Source organism: Myotis davidii, unplaced genomic scaffold (genome assembly GCF_000327345.1).
Source record: "Myotis davidii unplaced genomic scaffold, ASM32734v1 scaffold187, whole genome shotgun sequence".
NCBI lineage: Eukaryota > Metazoa > Chordata > Mammalia > Chiroptera > Vespertilionidae > Myotis > Myotis davidii.
Genome location: NW_006383018.1, coordinates 2,723,976 through 2,744,568, shown reverse-complemented (window position 1 = coordinate 2,744,568; position 20,593 = coordinate 2,723,976). Strand labels below are relative to the sequence as shown.

General features: G+C 38.7%; 1 protein-coding gene across 4 annotated transcripts in view; it reads right to left on the bottom strand.

The window, feature by feature from the left end:
* Positions 1 to 20,593, bottom strand: part of CDK14 (cyclin-dependent kinase 14) — a 506,888-nt gene that overhangs the window by 99,075 nt on the left and 387,220 nt on the right. For all 4 annotated transcript variants that reach the window (XM_006779192.1, XM_015558314.1, XM_006779193.2 and 1 more), the window contains one exon: positions 15,825 to 15,873. In XM_006779192.1, the coding sequence (XP_006779255.1) occupies positions 15,825 to 15,873 (49 nt within the window). The remainder of the gene's footprint in view (positions 1 to 15,824; positions 15,874 to 20,593) is intronic.

The window sequence follows — 20,593 nt, the reverse complement described above, 5'->3', positions numbered from 1 at the left end:
CGATGCTCTATCCACTGAGACAAACCAGCTAGCACAAGTTCTCATTATTTTTAAATGCTCATTAAAATAAAACAATGATAAAGCACCATAAGTAAAAACACTTTAAATACTATTTTATATACTTTAAGATAAAAACATTTTCTTGATAGATATACTTCAGGACCTGCCTCTTAATTTTAAGAAGATGTTGTCAATGTGTTTTGCTGTGTTGCACACTAAGGTATACTCCCTTCTTTGTCAGTATCCCCTTTATTCCAACTATGTTGGTCCTCTTTCTAAATGTCCAGTGTCTTCCTCATTTTATGGCTCCCCATGATTGGTTCCTGTTTCCCTGGCCTGTCTTACATGTCTGGGTTTCCTCCTGCCTCGCAGACATTAGGGTGCTGACCTCAAGTCAGATTTATCAAGACAACAGTGAGAAAGCATGTCTTCCACTCAGCCATCCTCACTCCTCCTTTCCCAGTCCCAACCCTGCTGTGCCAACGGTCCTCAAATGGAGTGACTTGTTAACATCTGAACCAGGGCCCTCAGAGCTGTTGAACATCAAGCTGACATCTACTGGAATACTGAGTAACTGTAACATGTGTTTGGAAAAGATTGCTGTAACTTCATATGTGGCTGGGGCTGACGCTAAAGTTAGTATGAAGAAAACAATTTTTTGGTTGTGTTTTAGTTTTGCAGTTCAAGGTCTTGAATTTATTCTGTGATGTGACGTGATGTGATGTGATGATGTGATGTATGCTACCAATATGAGAAGAGATTTTTAAACTTTTAGAAAAAACTGTATCATACATTTCCATCGCAAGACATTATTTCCTCCTACATTAGAATGTGTCATTTAAGGCGTGATTTTTAACAACCAATGGGCAGGGTGTATTCCAACTCAAGAAAAGATAAGAACTGGTACCTTACATTCTTCCTCCCATGCCAAGCCCTGACCTCTGACCTTTCATTACCTAGATGAACCAGTATGGTTGCATCTCTAGTATGCAATACTCTTTTAACCCCTTCCCCGGCAGAAACGTGTATACTCGTTTTCACAAAATGTTCTTTTTCAGTCGTCGACGAGTATACTAAGAAAATATGTTAAAAAAAATATGGTTTATAGGAAGACGAGTTACAAACTGTTTTCATAACCAGCATCAAAAATACTATATAGAACCAAAATAAAAAAAATTAGTCTGAAAAAGAAACGTTTTTAACAAAAAAATTGTTGGGGAAGGGGTTAAAGTGTTTCTGGAGTTTGCAAATGGCATTCCCAACACAGAAATAGTTGCTACACTATGGAGACTTCAGTCTACATGGGCAGATAACTCACATGTCCATTAACAGAAAGCCTACCAGTCTCAGAATGGCAGGAAACTGGCGTTGCCATGGGAGCCCAGTCCTAAAGCCCGTTACTAGCAAAGGATTGACAAGAACTGCATGGTCCCTCTCTGTTTCGCTCTGTTGTGCCCTGTGGTGCAGGGATGCCTAAACTTTCCCAAGAGGTTGGTCTCTTAAAGAACAATGTGACTACTAACCATCCCTGCTTTCCTCTCCTTGTGTGGAGGAGGTTTTGGATCCGGGGGCATGGGTGCTACATAGGGTGGCTTGGTGATGAATACAGAATAGGCTGGGCTGTCTTTACTGAAAGCGAGCACAACCTTTCAGTTGCACGTTCCTTTATTCCTGCCTTTAACTCCACGTCTGGCTCTTTATAGGAAATGACTTATAACAGAAGGGTGTTGATGTATTTCCTTGGCTTAAGGAGATCCCAAATTGGCATAACTGCCAGAGCTATTTATCTTGAGTACTAATTCTATCTTTATAGCTGAAATAAAGGAAAGATAAGTGAATAGCATGAAAAAGCTGCATTTATTATCATTTGGGGTCCAAGTACTTGTAATTGCTAGGAACATGTAGGTAAAAGTGTTTTCTGGCATGTCTGTAGCAAAAGGCAGAAGCCAGTGGCATGACACAAACCATTATACAAAAACCTTCTTATGCCTTAAAACCAACAATATCAGCATAATGTAGAAAACTGAAGATAAGCATTTGCAGATCATGGGTAAAGATATGGAAGCATTTAAAAAATAATTGCTTGGGAATGCACAAGAACATTTTCAAAACAATACTGAGGTTGCTTCAGAAGAGATGGAACAAAAATAGGCTTTATTTGTATTCATTTTATTCAGTGTAAACAAATATATATATATATATATGTATATATATATATATATATACATATATATATATAATCGAGAGAGAGAGAGAGAGAGAGAGAGAGAGAGAGAGAATGCACTCCAATTTAGGAAAATGTTATTGTATGTAGCTTGACAGGTTTTGCACATTTGCTAAGTTTGTTTCTATATTTAGAAAAAACTAGATATGAAGAGGTGACTGAGCTTAGAGGGTGAAATGGCCCGGGCCCACAGAATGAGAGCCGCTGAAATGCCATGCTTTGAAACTCCAATTTGAATACCCAAGAGAGATACGTTCAATATTCAACAAAATCGAAGAATTTGAAAACTGAAAATCTCTCAGATGTTCTGAGAGGGGGAAAATCCTGGAGCCGAGTGAGAAGATTTAGATTTAAGCCTACAGCTATATGAGAAAAAAACAAGCAAGAGAATGAAAGCCTGGGCAGTAGGTTTTAAGCTGCAAAATCTAGTCCAGCTCACAATATATTTTGTAAAACATTTGTTATAAAGTGATCAGCAGTCATGCTCTATTCTGCACTGTCCAATTGGGGAGCCACAAGTCACATGTGTCTATTTGAATTTAAATTAATTAAAATTAAATATGATAAAAAATTCAGTTCCTCAATTGCATGAAACACATGTTACTCAATAGCCACACGTGGCGAGGAGCTCCTGTACTGGACGGCGCGGATATAGAACCTTTCCATCAACACATACGAATCTACTGGGAAGTGCCGTTCCACCGTCCTTAAACAATTTGTTGCAGCTTCTGGGAAATTTAAAAAAGCACTGTGTAGTGTAGACACTTGGAGGATTTGGTTCTTTAAATGAAGAGGAGAGACTGGATTGTGAGACTGCGAATTTAACTACAGTGAAGAGAGCTGAGTCAGGGGTTACTCCAAAGATGTGCTGGCCAGGAAGAAAAGGAGCCTAAAATCACAATATACAGAAAATGCCCCTGTGCAAAGATTTTTCACTCCCTTGAGAAAAAAATAACAAACATTAAAATTTTTCAGGGATCAGAACTAAAAAGGAAGGGATGTGTGTAGCTAAGATAGGAAAGGAAAGAATGCCTCATTTGACCACCAAATAAAATTAGAATTGTAGGTATAATTTGCCTTGAATGCTAAACTTCAATCCAGGGTGACAAGAAATGGCAGACAAATGGAAAATCCCATTTGTATGTATCTTTATAGATAAAATAATACGCCTAGTTCCATTACGTGGCCAAGGCATGGAACCTTGTGTGATCCTCATATTAAGTAACCTCCAAGATAGCACAGCCAAATCATAAAAATATTCCCCACCCAAGCAGATACCTAACATGGCAGAGAGGGGCAGACAGCCAAAGCATGAGGCTTTCTTATGGAGATAGTTGACCTATTTTGTTAAAGGAAAAAAAATCAGTTGCTTATCTAATGTTTTACGGCGATAAGTAGCTGTCCTCTAACCTTTTTTTTTTTTTTCCTCCAGAACATACTGCCCTCTACAGGTCACATGAATCTACACATACTGGTATGTAAAGATACATAAATAAGGTTCAGTTATATCCAAATTAGTAGGATCAGTAGTAAAGGTATAATAGAAAAGGATGGACGCTGTTGGTTATATCTGTTGTCTGAAATGCTTTAGGATCAAGATGAAAAACAACATTTATAAGCCTCTAATGAATCTTACCTCTTGAGCTGACATACCTATAAGAAACCATAAACAGTACTATAGTCCTATTAGGGCATTTTCCCTGAGAAACTTAGCAATGTGTCGACAGTCATTCTTCTTTGTTTTAACTAGAGAGAGGAGGGTGTAGAAGAGAGGGGAAGAAGAATGGTTGGTTGATGTGGTTTGACAGCTTTTACTAACATCTCCAAAGTATATTAGTTTTGATAAAAAACTCAATATATTAAAACTAGGCTCTGAGTTGGGAAATAAAAGCCAATGCACTTACGTGAGTGCAATATACATGATGTTAGCCCTGCTAAGAGTTTAATCTTTTAAACCTTGGCTGCAGTGAAGTGGGCAAAATTTGGCCTCAGAAATGAGAACTACTCTTCATCTTTACTTCAAATCAATTCTTCCACAACAATCGTACCATAAACACATGCACGTGAGTGTACACACACACACACACACACACACACACACAGCTGGTAGGTTGATTGGTTTAGTCACTAAAGGATTTCGCTGGACAAACATCACAAAGATGATGGCTGATTTAATTGAATTTATGATCAAATGTTTTCCATTGCAGGAAGAGTGGGAAATCACTTATGGGGAGATTTGAATAATTTAAGGGAAGTTCTCTATTTGGCATTATGTTTGTATATTGAGTCTTGAGGGATTAAATACAGCTGAGGACTAGCAGAGAATTCACATGCAGATACACAAAGATATGCTGGATAACAATGCAAGCGAGGGCCAGAATACTGATCCCTTTCAGTTAATATTTTTATTCATTTATAGTCTGAGTAACAATATCCACACACACATATACTCACTGGAGACTTCAACTGTAAATCACCACTAGATTTTTCTGAGGTCCTAAAAATGCTCTTTTAGATAAGAAAACAATTAATTTGAGGGTTGCAGACATGTGTGTTTAAGGCATTTTAATGTATCTTTGTTGTTGTTGTTAAAGACATCATGAAAGTCACTCCCATGATGGATATAAAAAGGTAATATGGGATTTGTGCCTTACGGTATGGACTTGGCTCAGTGTCTGAAAGAAGGCCAGTTACCTGTGGAGTCTCCTACCCATTTGCTCCCCAGTAATGACAGGATAGCAAACCAAGGCCATGCTCCCAGCCTTTATTCACTGTGTGTCTAGAGATGAGCCACTTTCCCTCCCTCTTTAAAAGCTGTAAACAGTAAGAATGATTACTTTCATTCTTACCACTAAATCCCCTAGGTCAAGCGGACACCCAGGGGCTAGACTTACCCATCAGTTCATGTATAGAAAGCATCATGAAAAGGTCTACCAGATACTTGAATTTGGTAAGTTTTACATTAATTATGTACAATGCTATTTGTTAACATAGCACTCTTAGGAGGAACAGCTAGGGAAAGGGGAATCTTGTTTCTACACAATAAGTATTTAAAAAAATGATTTCGTGACTGAGCTGTACCTATTCCTAGAAAGGTAGAACAGATGCTCTGGAAGATAGCTGGGGAACCTGTACTGTGAGGTATTCATGTTCAAGGACAACTGCTTATTTGGAATGAATGCAACGCTCTGATTGGCAGGGGAGGCTGGGTGTGATAAAAAACAGAAGGGAGGAAAGCTAACATTAGCCGAAGGTACTCTATCATTTACACCAGCCGTGGGCAAACTACTGCCCGCGGGCCGGATCCGGCCCGTTTGAAATGAATAAAACTAAAAAAAAAAAAGATGGTACCCTTTTATGTAATGATGTTTACTTTGAATTTATATTAGTTCACACAAATACTCCATCCATGCTTTTGTTCCGGCCCTCCGGTCCAGTTTAAGAACCCATTGTGGCCCTCCAGTCAAAAAGTTTGCCCACCCCTGATTTACACCCATGTCCTATTCAATACATGCAAAATCCTGCCAAGGGTTTTGAAGACTGAAAAACTGGGGACAGATTGGTTAGTGAGCTTCCTGAATATTAAATGATTCAGTAGCAAATCTAGGATGGGAACTTGGTCACTAAAATACCAAAAATTTTGCTGTTTTCAGGTGTTTTCTTGTCTTTTGTGCCAATAACGAGTTTTGCTTTCCTTTTTTCTACTCTTTCTTGGTTCATATCAAAACTATTTATTGACTGTGTATTCTTAAAAGATCAGTAAGACCATTGTTTAAAGTGTGGCAATTTTCAGTGTTCCGAAGCTGAAGAATTAACAGATGTGGCCACAGAGGCAAACGGAAACTTATTTAGAAAATGGAGCCCCCTCTCAATAGTACCTCATATGTGGCGAAGAGGCAGCTGAGCCTTTATGATATTTTTGAGAAGAGTTAGAGGAGATCAAGGGAGCTGGGAACATCAGCAGAGAGGCAAATACTCAAGGGAGTTCAAGAAGGGGAGAGAACTGTGTGTCTAACCCCTAACCGTTCCCAACAGAAAAGAGAGAACGGGAGAAGGAGAAAGGAATAGAGGGCTTGCAACAGGCAGTACCCCTGAGGAGGGAGCAGCGTGGCTTCCAGAGGAGAGCAGGAGGGGAAGGAATGTGTGCTTGATGTTCTTTGATACTTCCACTAGTCCCTCTGCAGATTCATTACAACTTACTTGTCCTCCAGAGCTGTATCTTCTTAGAGTGTTTACAAATAAAAGACGGTAGTGAGAAGCAAAAATATAAAGCAAGCTCTCTGGGTACTTGAGTGCAAAATGCAAGGATTCTTGGGCCTAGAATTTCCAAAGCATCAGACATCCATACTTGTCTGACACTGGGCACTGAAATTAAAGGAATAGTTTACATGTTGATCTACGGCTGTGCCACCCAATATGGTAGCTAAGCATGTGGCTATTTACACTTAAGTACATTTATTTTTTAAAAAAATATTTTTATTGATTTCAGAGAGAAAGGCAGAGGGAGAGAGAGATAGAAACATCAGTGATGAGAGAGGATCATTGATCGGCTGCCTCCTGCATGCCCCCTATTGGGAATAGAGCCCCAAAACTGGGCATGTGCCCCTGACCAGAATCAAACCCAGGACCCTTATGTCTGCAGGCCGGCGCTTTATCCACTGAGCCAAACCAGTTAAGGCTAAATTAACCACTTTTAAATTAAATTAAAAATTAAATTTTCAAGGTACACTAGCCACATTTCAAGTGCTCAATAGCCACAGGGGCTAATGGCTGCTGCATTGGGCAGTGCAGAAAGACCATCGGCAGAGAAGGTTCTATAGGACAGCACTGATCTGAAGGGGACAGAAATGTCAAGCCAAATGTTACTTCTCTCAGTGACTATAAGCTTTCCTGAGAACACTCTTTTTCTCCGTTCTGAGGGTGGGAAATAATTTCTTACTTACATATAATTTGGAGGACACCTAATTTGAACCAGGCAAAAGTGGAACCATCAGTCAGAGGCCCATCCATGTCACCTGATGGGCCAGAGACCAGGCAAAGCAGACTGTGACTGCTGGGGAGGGCTGGGCTTGCCCCTCTGCTCTTCCTCACCCAGTAACTCGTCCCTGAATAGGAAACCCCAGCACTTGTGGAAAGCAGACTGGCCCCAAAGATGTCCACTTGCCAAACCCTGAAGCCTGTGAATGTGTTACCTTTTATGGCAGAGACTTCCTAGATGCAATTACAGTTACAGACCTTAAAATAGGGAGATTAACCTGAACTATACACATGGGCCTTAGAAGTAGAAAACTGTCTCGCTGGAGGCAGAAGAGAGGGTGGAAGTGATACTGTTGTAATTAGCTGGTTATTAATAACAGGAAAGGAGCAAAAGGGAGGCCAGACATTGTAAGCATGGCCACCTGGGCAGCTTCACCAGGAAGCTGCGATTTAACCCTCCTGGGAACCACTGGTCCATTCCCTGCAAATCAGTGGGGGGAGGGGTCCAACAAAGGGGAGATGGGTGCACGTGCAGTGAAGTTGGGGTGACGTAGGGCAGGTACCTGTCAGTGTAACCTGGAACAGAAGTCAATGGCCAGAGGGAGTGGAGCCCATGAAAATTTAGGAATACATAATCCTCCAGACAAAGTTTGTTCTCTTGGCACTTGGTCTGTGGCTCTTTGGTTCCTCAGGCTTTGCTCCTGCCTGTGTTCCCTCCATAGCCATGTGGCCCTGTAGAATCCACACTCAATGGACTGATGGGCTGCAACAGGGAACACAAACTAAGCTCGCCTGATACTGGACTGGACTGTGCCCCAACACGGAATGGAAACTCTGGGCAATGGCTTTAATCATAGCCCTGCTAAAGGCTCAACTGGACTCCTTCCTTGACCTTGACAGGACAAAGGGAAATTGGGCCCTGGAAACTCAGGGATTTAACTCCATGCAAATAAACGCCATTTATTCTCCTGTGCGACTCTCAGAAAATTTTCTTGAGATATGGCGAGAAGCCCGTCCCCACCTCACCCCCAACAACAGGTAGGGAGAGTTCCCCACTGATCACAGTAGGAGAAGTGAGAGATCTGAAGCATGAGAAGGCCTCACTGCACTGCTGCTGGTTTGAAGGAGGGGGCACCATGATGAGGAGCTGGAGTTGAGTGAGACTCCCAGCTGAACCCAGTAAGGACACAGGGCCTCAGCCTGATGACCATGAGAAACTTAATTCCGCCAGCAACCTGAATGAGCCTGGAAACAGGTTCTCCTCTAGAGCCTCCTACAGAGCCCAGGCCTTCCAACACCTTGACTTTGGCCTGTGACACCCAGAGCAGAGAAACCAACGGAGCCCAGACTGCCCAGAAGAACTGTGAGATGATACCGTTGTGGTGTTTCACACCAATAAACCTGGAGTAATTAGTTTTGGCAGCCGCAGCATACAAACGCACCAGTCTATATTTGAAGAAGCAGAGGAATTTCTTCAGTTCATACTTCTAGAATCTGCTTTGAGAAAACCTAATCCTATCGGCCTCCTCTCAGGGAACCTTGCAGCCCAGCTGCGCCTGGAAACTCTGCTGTTTCTGAGCATGGTTGGGTTTGATTCCTTAATGAGCTGGACGGCAGAAGGAAGGTATTAGCTGCACCCTAAGAGTGTACTTTGGATGATGAATCCAACACATAATCTAAAAGGATGAAAAACAATGGCTGTTGCCAACTCCAGGCCTGGCACGTACTGCCAATTAGTGAGCGAGGAGATGGATATATTCTGTCCATCAGAAGAAAAACAAAAAAAACTCATGCCCAACCGGTAACAAACAGTACAGGGCCTGCCCTTGGCCATCACCAGGGATTATTAATGACAGTGAATTCTTCACTTCAGAAAGAAAGACATGGACAAGAAATCTGGCAATGACACAATGCCAGAGGATCATCTCCTGGGGACAGCAGGAGCTGTGTGGAATGGGCAACAAATCTCACTACTAAGAACTGAGTGGGTGGCCAGCAGGCTGTCATCTCCAGCACCGAGACTGTCACAATCCCACCTTTCTCCAAATGGCACACTCCCTAGCACTGGCACAGGAGAGGCGCGAGCTGATGTGGGTGGTCAGTCTGCTGCAGACACTATCTCCCCAAGATATAGGAAGTCAAGCTTCTACTCCATCCCAGCTCTCCAGATGCCTAAAAACTAGACTAGGAATGAATGATTTCAGTTCCCAGAAGAGATTTCTCTACCCAAAGTTGTAGTGAAAACAAAATAAAAACAGGTATTGCTGAGCCCAGTCAAATATCAGGGTTTTAAAATTGGTAATATTTCTTTCATAAGATTTACATTGGGGCATAGATTCCAAGCTATAATTTTCAGTAGGCTTGATCATTTAACCTCACTGAGCAAGTTCTTTTTTATTGATTTATTTCAAGCTATAAAATGCTGATGTATCTTCCCCGACTACCTCCCCAAGATTGTTATAAAGATATAAGGATGTGACAACATATATAAAAGCAAATTCTATATTGCAAAAGGCTGCCCCAATGTTCATTACCCTCTGTCCCCATCATAGCTATGACTATGGTCAATGAGGGTATGTTATGGCTTTGACTAGGAACATTTCATATGCTATCACATTTATGCTTTGCTAGTATCAGTGATGGGGACTAGGCCTCTGGCGAACTTGCCAGCTTTCTCTTGGACAGCTTTCTCTCGTGCTTCTGGCCCCTGGCCCCAGCCCATGTCTTTGGACGGACCTTTATGCTGTCTACTTTGAGGCTCTCTCGGACTGCTACCAGAGCCTGGAAAGCAGCTGCTATTTTAGAACTCCCTCTTTTTCCCTTTGAAGAATCCACTCTGCAATTTTCTAGAAGAGCTGCTTTCATTGGGTGACAAAGGGTTTAACATCTCACCTACATGATGCTTTTCATACCTAAAGTAATGGTTCATTCTTGTGAAAATGAATGTCCCCAGAAACTGCTCTGAACTGTGACTTTCAAGTAGGCAGGCAACATTATGACGTCTCCAAACATTACCATGTGTGGATAACCAAGGTCAGGACACTTGCTTTGATTTGATTGTCCACGTGTTAAAAACACTATTTTCAAGGGTGTGGTGTGAAATTACACTCCATGTAGCCTCCTCAGACTGAACTTAATTCCAAAGAGCTCAGCAGTTGACATTTGCAACTCCAGCTCTTCCTTTGAGTTAAGAAAACAGAATTCCAAAATGTCTGCCCAGTGTCTGCTTTAAGAGCTTATGACCCCAATAAACCTATCCTAAAAAAAGTGCATTGCTGATGTAAAGAACAATATCTTTGAAGATATTGTGAGAAAAAAATCTCTGGGCACTAAATAAAAATATTTACTTTGAAGTAAATAGAATTATAACAAAAATGATCAACAATGAAAAAATGAAAGTGGAGAAAGATAATTTAAAGATTTGGCTCAACTCAACTGCTCCTCCTAGTGTCAATAACTGTTGTTACCTTCCTCTCACATTCCTAAACAACTGGTAAAGAAACTGAAAACTCTATCTTACTTAGTAATATATTATTATTTTAGCAAATTTCAGATCAACTTAGAATAAGGTAGAGTAGAAAACAGGGGCCATCGGTTTCTTGAGAAGGCAGTGATTTAAATCTTAACGATAAGCAATTAAATATGGCAATAAAATTTCAGTAGAGAACCACCAACATAAATATACAGAGTGAAATTTGTTATTCCTCCAAATTTTATTTTAAATACATTTCATGCACATATGGCACAACTATCTAGCAAGTAATCTTTAAAATATGTATTAGAAGTTAATCATCAAATTAAATAAAATATTCTAATGAAAATTCAAGAACACTATGTTAGGGTTTGTGACTCTGCTGATACTTTTAAATATACACAGATGAATGCTTTCTTCTCTATTTTTGCATCTTCATAAAGGTAGCCTCATTGTTAAAAATCTGTGTTTATTCCAGATTTTAAAGCATTTTTTTTTAATTTTTAGAAGAAATCCAGTGGAACTTAACTAACAGGAAGGACTGTAAGGAGAACTAGAGCATGTGGGAAGGGCGAGCAGGACACGGCTGGCCTACACCTATGCGAGTCTGTGGGCAGGCTCTGCTCTATCAGCTACCAGCTGTGTTTTCAAGTCTTGTCTTCTGTGACTTTGGTGAGAACTTATCCTTAGTTCTCTTTTTGCTACTTTCAAACCTCCCAAAAATTGTTCAGCTGTTAAAAAGTTCCAAAATAAGCAAATGTGTTCCTGGAATCCGACCCTTAACTTTGCTGGAGAACATATACTAAGGCTTCTTCTGCAGCCAAAATAATAAAAGATCTGTTAAGTGGCTGAAATTCTTGGTTGATTGCACATACATGCCAATGTCAGACAACTATAAATAGAGAGATTTGAAAGAAAAATAGGGAGAGTCTTTATAACTCCAATGCAATAAAGTGGAATGTTTTGAAGGCAGTCAGGAAACAGTACATGCATTTATAACATTAAGATTTGTGTCCCTTCAGCCCCAAATCCCCTTGGAGCAGGAAGAGCCCACCCAGATCATGCACTTCCAGTATAAGGGAATAAACCAACTTTCTTTTCTTTATTGATGTATATTTATTATTCCCAATCCTATAATTAAGATTTCTTCTTTATATTATCCTTTTTGAGTTTGATAGCTGCTAGGTCTTTTGATATTTTTCTCCCATCAGTGCTTTGTTTGCCCAGAATACTAAAAAAATCCTTCAAAGGATAAAATTATGCCCATGGTTACTGGTGTAAATGAAGTCAGCAGGGAGTTGTATGGGTGTTACCTAGGGCAGAGTTGGCCCCCAAATAATCTGAGTCACATGTTACAGCCGTTCAAAGAGACTTGAGGATTCATTTCTCAAGAAATTCTTATTCTCCCAGGCAGGTGAACATACCCACTGGCTTCAATAGCTGAGTTAATAAATATTTTTAAAGACATTGTTACTTAATTTTGAATAGTGACTTACTTCTTTATGTTAACCTACCCATCTGTTATTAACCTATCTAAATTGAATTCAAATTAGTTCTTGCAAATGAGTTCACTCTGTTTTGAATCTATTACTGCTGTACAAGAGAATTTACCAGTTGCTTCAGTTTCATAATTGTGCTGTGGACAAGCATATTTGTTTGTAGCGATGGAGAAAGTCGGCACTTGCTCAATAGGGTTTAAATGCAGTGCTTCGGAATCCAGACCTCACTTTGAAGTGGGAAGTGTTGAAATGTCAATGATGGTTGCAGGGTCACATGTCCATGTGGAGGAAGAATCAATAATCTAATTAATGTCTCTGAATTCTCAGTTCTTTCTAAATTGCATGGGGTTTGAATTGCCCAAGGCTAGAGCTTGTTGGCTCTAAGGATTCAGTATGTAACACTGGGATACCAGAAAGTAATATTTTAATAAAAATTTTTAGTGATGATTTTCTTACTTAGTGTTTTCTGAAATAAATCCTTAAGGCAACAAAAAATAAGATTTACAGGGACTTAAAATTAGCATGTTTCTATACAAGTCATGTTGATCATTAAAAATATTTAGCTCAAGCTCAGCTTTTAATATTTTTAGCTAAAGTGTTTTCAAAGTAATCTAAGGTGGGACTCAGTTTATTAAATAACTTTGAATTAATTCTCAAAATTTTAAAAAGCATATGTGATGGCAGAGATGAAAAGAAAATCATTAACTACAATTCTATCAACTGATTAACAAAAACTTTACATGAACATGTAATACTGTCTTCAGTATTTTAGATTTTGTTTTTGGTTGAAAAATTATAAATCCTATATTCATGGAAAATGCAAGTAATAAATATCTCTAAAGTAATTTCTTAAAAAGACACTGTGCTCTTATTTGTAAGCAATAGTATTCCTAAGAATTCTTATTGGCCCTCAAAAGTAAAAGCTGTTATCTTGAACCTTTAAAAAAAATTTTTAAAGACTGAGTACAACACATAATTTTTAAAATTTCTAAAGCAGCACAACCAGGATTGCACATCCTGATTTTTTTTATATTTTATTGATTTTTTACAGAGAGGAAGGGAGAGAGATAGAGAGTCAGAAACATCGATGAGAGAGAAACATCGACCAGCTGCCTCCTGCACATCTCCTACTGGGGATGTGCCCACAACCCAGGTACATGCCCTTGACCGGAATCGAACCCGGGACCTTTCAGTCCGCAGGCCGACGCTCTATCCACTGAGCCAAACCGGTTTTGGCAACTGATTTTTGTCAATGAAATTACCTACTGTTATTGTGACATAAGTGATACCTCCCAGAGAAACGAAAGCATCAGGTCTTAGGTGGTTAGATTGAAGTGAAACAACACAAAGTGTGAGTACTATTTCAATTTTCTTCTTCTATTTAGAAGACATTATATAACTTAGTTTCTCCTGGGATAGAGTAATGTAAATGGACAAGAAAGTCTTCTCTGAGGGGCATATATGTTAGTGTGCCCATGACGGCAGGTGCTGAATACAACTGCAACAATAAATAACGGGAGAGGCGCATATGAGTTCACTATGGAATGACTGGTGAGTCATTCCACAAGAGGGCAGTGGAAGAAATATCAAGCCTCATCCATAGACCTCTTCCCGCAGGGCCCTGTGTGTTGTAGACTATTCTAAGTGGATAAGAATTGTCATATATTTTCATGGGCAATTTGGAGGCCATTCTAGTTTTGTCCAGCTGAAGGAAAGAAAAGGAGTTATCTAAAGTGGAGGCTATTTTCTACAAATAATATTATATGTAGACTAGAGGCCCGGCAAATGAATTCGGGGGGTCTCTTGGCCTGCCCTGCAGGATTGGCCGAAACTGGCTCTCTGACATCCCCTGAGAGGTCCTGGATTGAGAGAGGGCGCAGGCCAGGCTGAGGGACCCCACTGATGCACAATCAGGGTTGGGAAAGGACGTGGGAGGTTGGCCAGCCAGGGTGGGACCCTGGGAGGGCTCCAGGGAGTATCCGGCCTGTCTCGCTCAGTCCCACTCAGCTGGACCCTAGCAGCATGCTAACCTATAGGTCGGAGCATCTGACCCCCTGGTGGTCGGTGCACATCATAGTGACAGTTGACCGGTCGACTGTCTGCCCCCTGGTGGTTAGTGCACATCATAGCAACTGGTCGACTAGTCGATTGTCTTCCCCCTGGTGGTCAGTGTACATCATAGCGAGTGGCTGAGCGGCCTTAACATATCATTAGCATATTATACTTTGGTTGAACAAATGACAGGATGGCCGGACACTTAGCATATTAGGCTTTTATTATATAGGATGTGCCAGATTTTCCTGTTACTTCAAAGATAGGGTTAGAGATTCAACTGCCTTTATGAATTGTTTCATAAAGTGGTTAGTTGTTGAACAAAACTTTTTGAGCAATTAGGAGAGAGGGATGTGTTTAATCATTTCATTAAGGTGGGAACTATACACTGTATATATTACTTAATGTATGAAAGCACGCAATTAAAAGCACTGCTGATCAGTGGTGGTGGTGATGGGGGCAAGGGGGTCAGTAAAAGGGTAAGAAACACATACAGAATGCTCCCAGCATAGGGCATGCCTCCCTAAATATTAGCGGGACTCTAGATATTTAGAACTGACTCTTCCAATGACAAATGCAAGGCCATGTGTTAGACAAAAATAATTACACTAGAGTATTCTTCTAAGTATGAATTTAATCAAAATAAATGGCCAGATCTTTCAAGTAAACCACTGCAGAATTTAATGTATAAATTCCATGAGTTCCTCATAATAAGCTGTCCACTGTATCTACTGACAGTATTGATTAAAGACATTGTTATTTAAAAAGGTTCTGTCCTACCTTTTATTTTCATAACTTATGGCATCTATAATTAAAATATAATGACAGTAAAAAGTGAGATAATAACACTAAATTCCCCAGAGACAAAATTTTGTTATGAAAAATTATAGTATATTTTATCAAAGGAGTTCTAGTTACCTTTTCCCTAGCACAGTACTTGAAATGTGATACCCACCATGAGATGGGTGACTCAATTACTCTGCCTTTCAACTTTCAATGATTTACTAAGAGCTTGGCTTGCAATAAAAGACCTTTGAATAACTTGAGTAACCCAGATCTACAGATTTCATCAAATTTTGAAACCAAGAAATAAAACTATTTTAACAAGGTCAGGTGACAGAACAGAAATTAAATAAATGGAGTGCATATACTTTGAGTGATGTATGTACTTAGTTTCCCCATAAAGCTTATGGGGGAAATAGGTGAACTGAAAAAATTTGAAAGATCAATTTTATCTAGCGCAACAGTTGTCACCACCCCTATCTAGATGATGAAATCAGTCATTATATTGTACTTCATAAATGCTATCTTTCTGACACTAAAATGTTTCTTGAAATCTAGTTACAAGATTGACCAAATAACTTTTAGGACTTACAACAATGAAGCAAGGCCACATTGCTCTAGGAACACAAACTCGTCTATACAACAGTGTTGGTTCAGTCTGAAGACAGTGGCTGGCACAGTTAGGGCTCAGTAACTGGTTAATGGTTAAATGAATGGATGAATGAATAATGAAAAAAATGTCATGAAAACTTATCAGGAGAGTCTTAAAAATTGAGAGAGAGAGAGAGAGAGAGATAACAATCTGTAAAAGACTTACTTATTCCAGGCTTGTCTAAGGTGTTTAGAGCTGTACACGGTAAAGCGTTCTGAAACAAAGAAAAACGATAAACAATCTTTGTTGCAAATGTATATATTGTTATACTGTTCAAAAAGTGTGTCTAGAAATCAACTTTTTAAAAGATAGTGTTCAACTTAGCCATATTATGTTAGCCATAGGAGGTCTTCACCTTTGAAAACAGGAAGATCTTAACATTTTAAACAATAAAGCATTGTTTAATTTTGACTAAAGTGATCTGTTTCATAACCTGGTTTCGCAGTCATTATTTCTTAGGATAAAAAAGTTTTAATTGGGTTTAAAATATAAATTCCACACCCGTAAGTAGATTTACAGGAGAACACTGATGCAACGGTAAAGTGAGACCTGTTGTTTTCTCTATGAAGAGATCTCTGATCAAATACGATACTGTTAGCTCTCCTTTCTTACACTCTATGACATCTGCACTTGCTCTAGGCCAAACTACCAGTGTCCTATAGTGAATATTTATCATTGAACAACTTTATGTTTTTTCAATTAAAACATAACATTTGTTTTACCAAGTTAAACAGCAAAGTGGGACATAACAGATATTGATAATCTCTCCTGCTCCCATTGTCTACTTCTGGATGATATAGCAATAGTTAATGGCTTCATATGTCTCCACACAATTCTTATGTTGATAAACACATACCCATTCACTATATACACTATTTTAATTTTTTTTTAGCTGGATTTTACAATAACCATTCTCTTAAAGTTTTTAGGCATTTACTAATATACACTGGGTAATCCTGCAAATCAAAAAAACAGATGTAACGTTGTTATAAAACTCTATGACTATTCCATAGCATAGAAGTACCATAAGTTATTTGATCATTCTCAAGCTGATGAAAGTTTAGGTGGCTCCCTGTTCCTTCAGCTTAAAAACACTGCTTTCGTGAATACTCTTGCACATCTATCTCTGTACACCGATGCTTTCATTTCATCTCTGTTCGGTAGATTCCCCAAAATAGTAAAACTGCTTGGCAAATTGTATGCACATTTTACATTTAAATAGATGCTGACAGGTCACTTTTCATTTTCCCACAAGCAATGAAAAAATAATGTTTCTTTAATAGTATGCATCCTGGGATGTAAGACTGATTCAACATATGCAAGTCAAAAATATATATCACTTTAATAGAAAAATATCACATGATTGTCTCAATCAATGCAGAAAAATAATTTGACAAAATTTAACATCCATTCATGATAATTCTCAATGAATTGGACATAGAAGGAATGTACCTCAACACAATAAAGTCCATATATGACAAGCCCACAGCTAATATTATACTTAATGGTGAAAGGTAGAAACCTTTTCCTTTAAGATCAGGAACAAGACAAGGGTGCCACTCTCACCACTCCTATACAACACAGTAGTAACTGGAAGTCCGAGTCAGAGAAATTAGGCAAGAAAATAAGTAAATGGATAGACAGGCAGGCAGACAGACAGACAGATACTTTGGCATGCAAAATGAAAAGAAGCAAAATTGTCTCTGTTTGCAGATGACAATTTTATTTTTTTAAAATGTATTTTTATTGATTTCAGAGAGAGGGAAGGGGAAAGAAGGATAGAAACATCAATAATGAGAGAGAAAGAATCATTGATTGGCTGCTTCCTGCACGCCCCATACAAGGGATTGAGCCCGCAACCCTGCATGTGCCCTGACTGGGAATCAAACCATGACCTCCTGGTTCATAGGTCAATGCTGAACTACTGAGCCATGCTGACCAGGCTGCAGTCAATTTTTTATACAGAAAATCTTCAAAATTCCATGAAAAAAGCTAGATCTAATAAACAAATTCAGTGAAGTTGCAGAACTAAAAATCAATCTACAAAAATCAGTTGCATTCCCATATACTAATGACTTATCCAATAAAAAAATAAGGAAAACAATACTATTTCTAATAACAAAAACAATAAAATACCTGGGAATAAATGTAACTGGAGCTGAAAGATCTGTATACTGAAAAATATAAGACAGTGATAAAAGAAACTGAAGAAGATACAAATAAATGGAAAGATATTCCATGCTCATAATTGAAAAATTAATATTGGTAAAATGTTCATATTACCCAAAGTCATTTATCGATTTAATGTGATCCCTGTTAATATTCCAGTGACATTTTATTTTACAGAAATGGAAAAAATAATCCCAAAATTGATATGGAACCAGAGAAGACCCTAAATAGTCAAAACAATCTTGAGAAAGAAAAAAGCTGGAGGTATTATACTTCCTGGTTTCAAACTTATTAGAAAGCTATAGCAATCAAAACAGTATGGTACTGGCATAAAAACAGACACATAGACTAATGAAAGAGAGCAGAGAGCCCAGAAATAAATTTATACAGATAAAGTCAACTAATATTTGACAAGGAGCCAAAATACTCAATGGAGAAAAGACAGTCTCTTCAATGAACAGTGATAGAAAAACTGGATATGCATACACAAAAAAATTAAAAATAAAACTGCATACCTACCTTATACTACTTACAAAAATTAACTAAAAATCCCCCAAAGAACTAAAGATTTAAATGTAAGACCTGAAACCACAGGAAAAAAACAAAAACAGGGAACCTTGCAATGATTTTATGGGTACAATATACAAAGCACAAGCAACAAAAGCAAAATAAACACGTAGGACTACAAGAAACTAAAGCTCTGCAGAAAAAAAATCAACAAAACAAAACGCAACCCTAAAAATGAGGTAAAATATTAGAAAACCTCATATCTGACAAGAAGTCAATCTCAAAATATATAAAAGCTCTTGTAACTCAGAGCAAGCAAACAAATAAACCCAAATAATACAATTTTAAAAATAGACAATGGACCTGAAAAAAATCTTTTTTTCCAAAGAATATACTCAAATGGCCAAGAGGTACAGGGAAAGGTGCTCAACGTCACTAATCCTCACAGAAATGCAAATCAAAACCATAATGAGATATCACCTCACTCCCGTTCAAATGGTTATTATCAAGAAGACAAGAGATAAGTGCTGATGAGGATCTTGTACATTCCTGGTGGGAATGTAAACTGATGTAGCCCCTATGGAAAATGGTACGAAAGTTCCTCAAAAAATGAAAAATATAACTACTACAGGATCCAACAATTTCATTCAAGCAGGGGTAATTGTCAAATACTTAATAACCTGCAAGGCACAGGCATTGACCAAACAGTACAGAAACTGGCCAGTGCTATAATGATGTGCATTCTCTGAAGATCGGCTTGACTACAAATATTGATCTAAAGCTATAGGCAAAAGTGCTCACCAACAGGATATCCAATGTCTGAGTTATTATCTAGTAGACTGAATTATATAAAGTGCAACATAATTCAGCAAGCTGGTGTAGAGCAGAAATTTAAAGGAATATTCTAGGTTTGAGGATTAACCGACAAAGTAAGGAGAAATGGGAAGAATAGTTCTTTTAATAAAGGTTTTTTTTAAAAAAAATTATTATTATCTAAAGTCTAGCATTTAAAAAGCAAGATATATTTTTAAAATTAGTTACATCAAATGTCCTTGTAAAACAAATTTGATCTCCTTAACTTTGTACTCCCCACAAAGCAGTTTTAATAATTTGCTATGATTCTGGGAGCAACAAGAATTCCATTACAGATAAAATTAATACAACCTTACATTTACAAGTAACTTATTATTCTTGGCAATTAATGACTACACATAAATATTACTTCTAAGAACTGCTTCTATTTAGAGCTTGACAGGCTATGTTAATAGAAATTTTTTTTCCGAACTACAATATGTCAATTTTAGCTGTACACAAAAGAGCCAAAATTGGTAATAAAACATGCCACATAAAATATGAAAAAATAAGAAAGAAGACATTCTACAACCTTCTCTACACGTCACATAAACTCTTCTTTTAACACGTGTCACCTGGGTCCCTGCCTGCTGTGCCAGGCGTCGCACTGGGCAATGGGCACATGGCAATGAGGAAGCCCTGGTACCGAAATGTAAATGCAGAATTACAAGCACAGGATGAAAAGTGCTGCAATGTGGATAGAGACACAGTCTCCGGAGAGCCCAGTGGCACAGCCACTCCCTGCATCTATTTCTCTTTCAAATGAAGACAAGATAAACTCAGACATCTGAAACGAGGAGGAACACCCAGGACCCGGCGTCTTCTATCCAACAGCATCTTTCAGAGCTTCGCTGCTAAAGTCCACCACTTCCAACAGAGTCATTTCTAACATTCTCTGCAAGGAGCATACATTACATTTACATTGCATTTTAAAAACGATTTCCATCACAAATAAAAAGAATGTTCCATTAGAACATAAGCAACATCATTCGCCACATAAGTGTTGAGAACAAAAATGGGTTAACGTTAGTGCCCCAAATGAACAACAGGTGCAGTTAATAAAATAGCTATTCAACTGCCTAGGAGCCAATGTATCACGTTATTCGAGTATTTGCCTATGTGTGTTTTATCCTGGTCTTCAGTAAGTTTCCGCTCTCACTGGGTACTTCAATGACGGCTTTCTCTTTCCAATTATGTTTAAACTAGCAGTTTAGGATGCTGTGATTTAAAGCATTGGCTAACTCATAGCATAACAGAAGAGTGCAATTAATTTAAACCTGCAGGCTGATTTTTACCTTCTCTTATTGCAGGGACACTGCAGAGGATGGTCACACACAGCAGGGGCCCAGGGAAGAAATCACTTGCTATGCAGCATGATGAGGATGGGGGAAAGGAGGCTGGGAAGG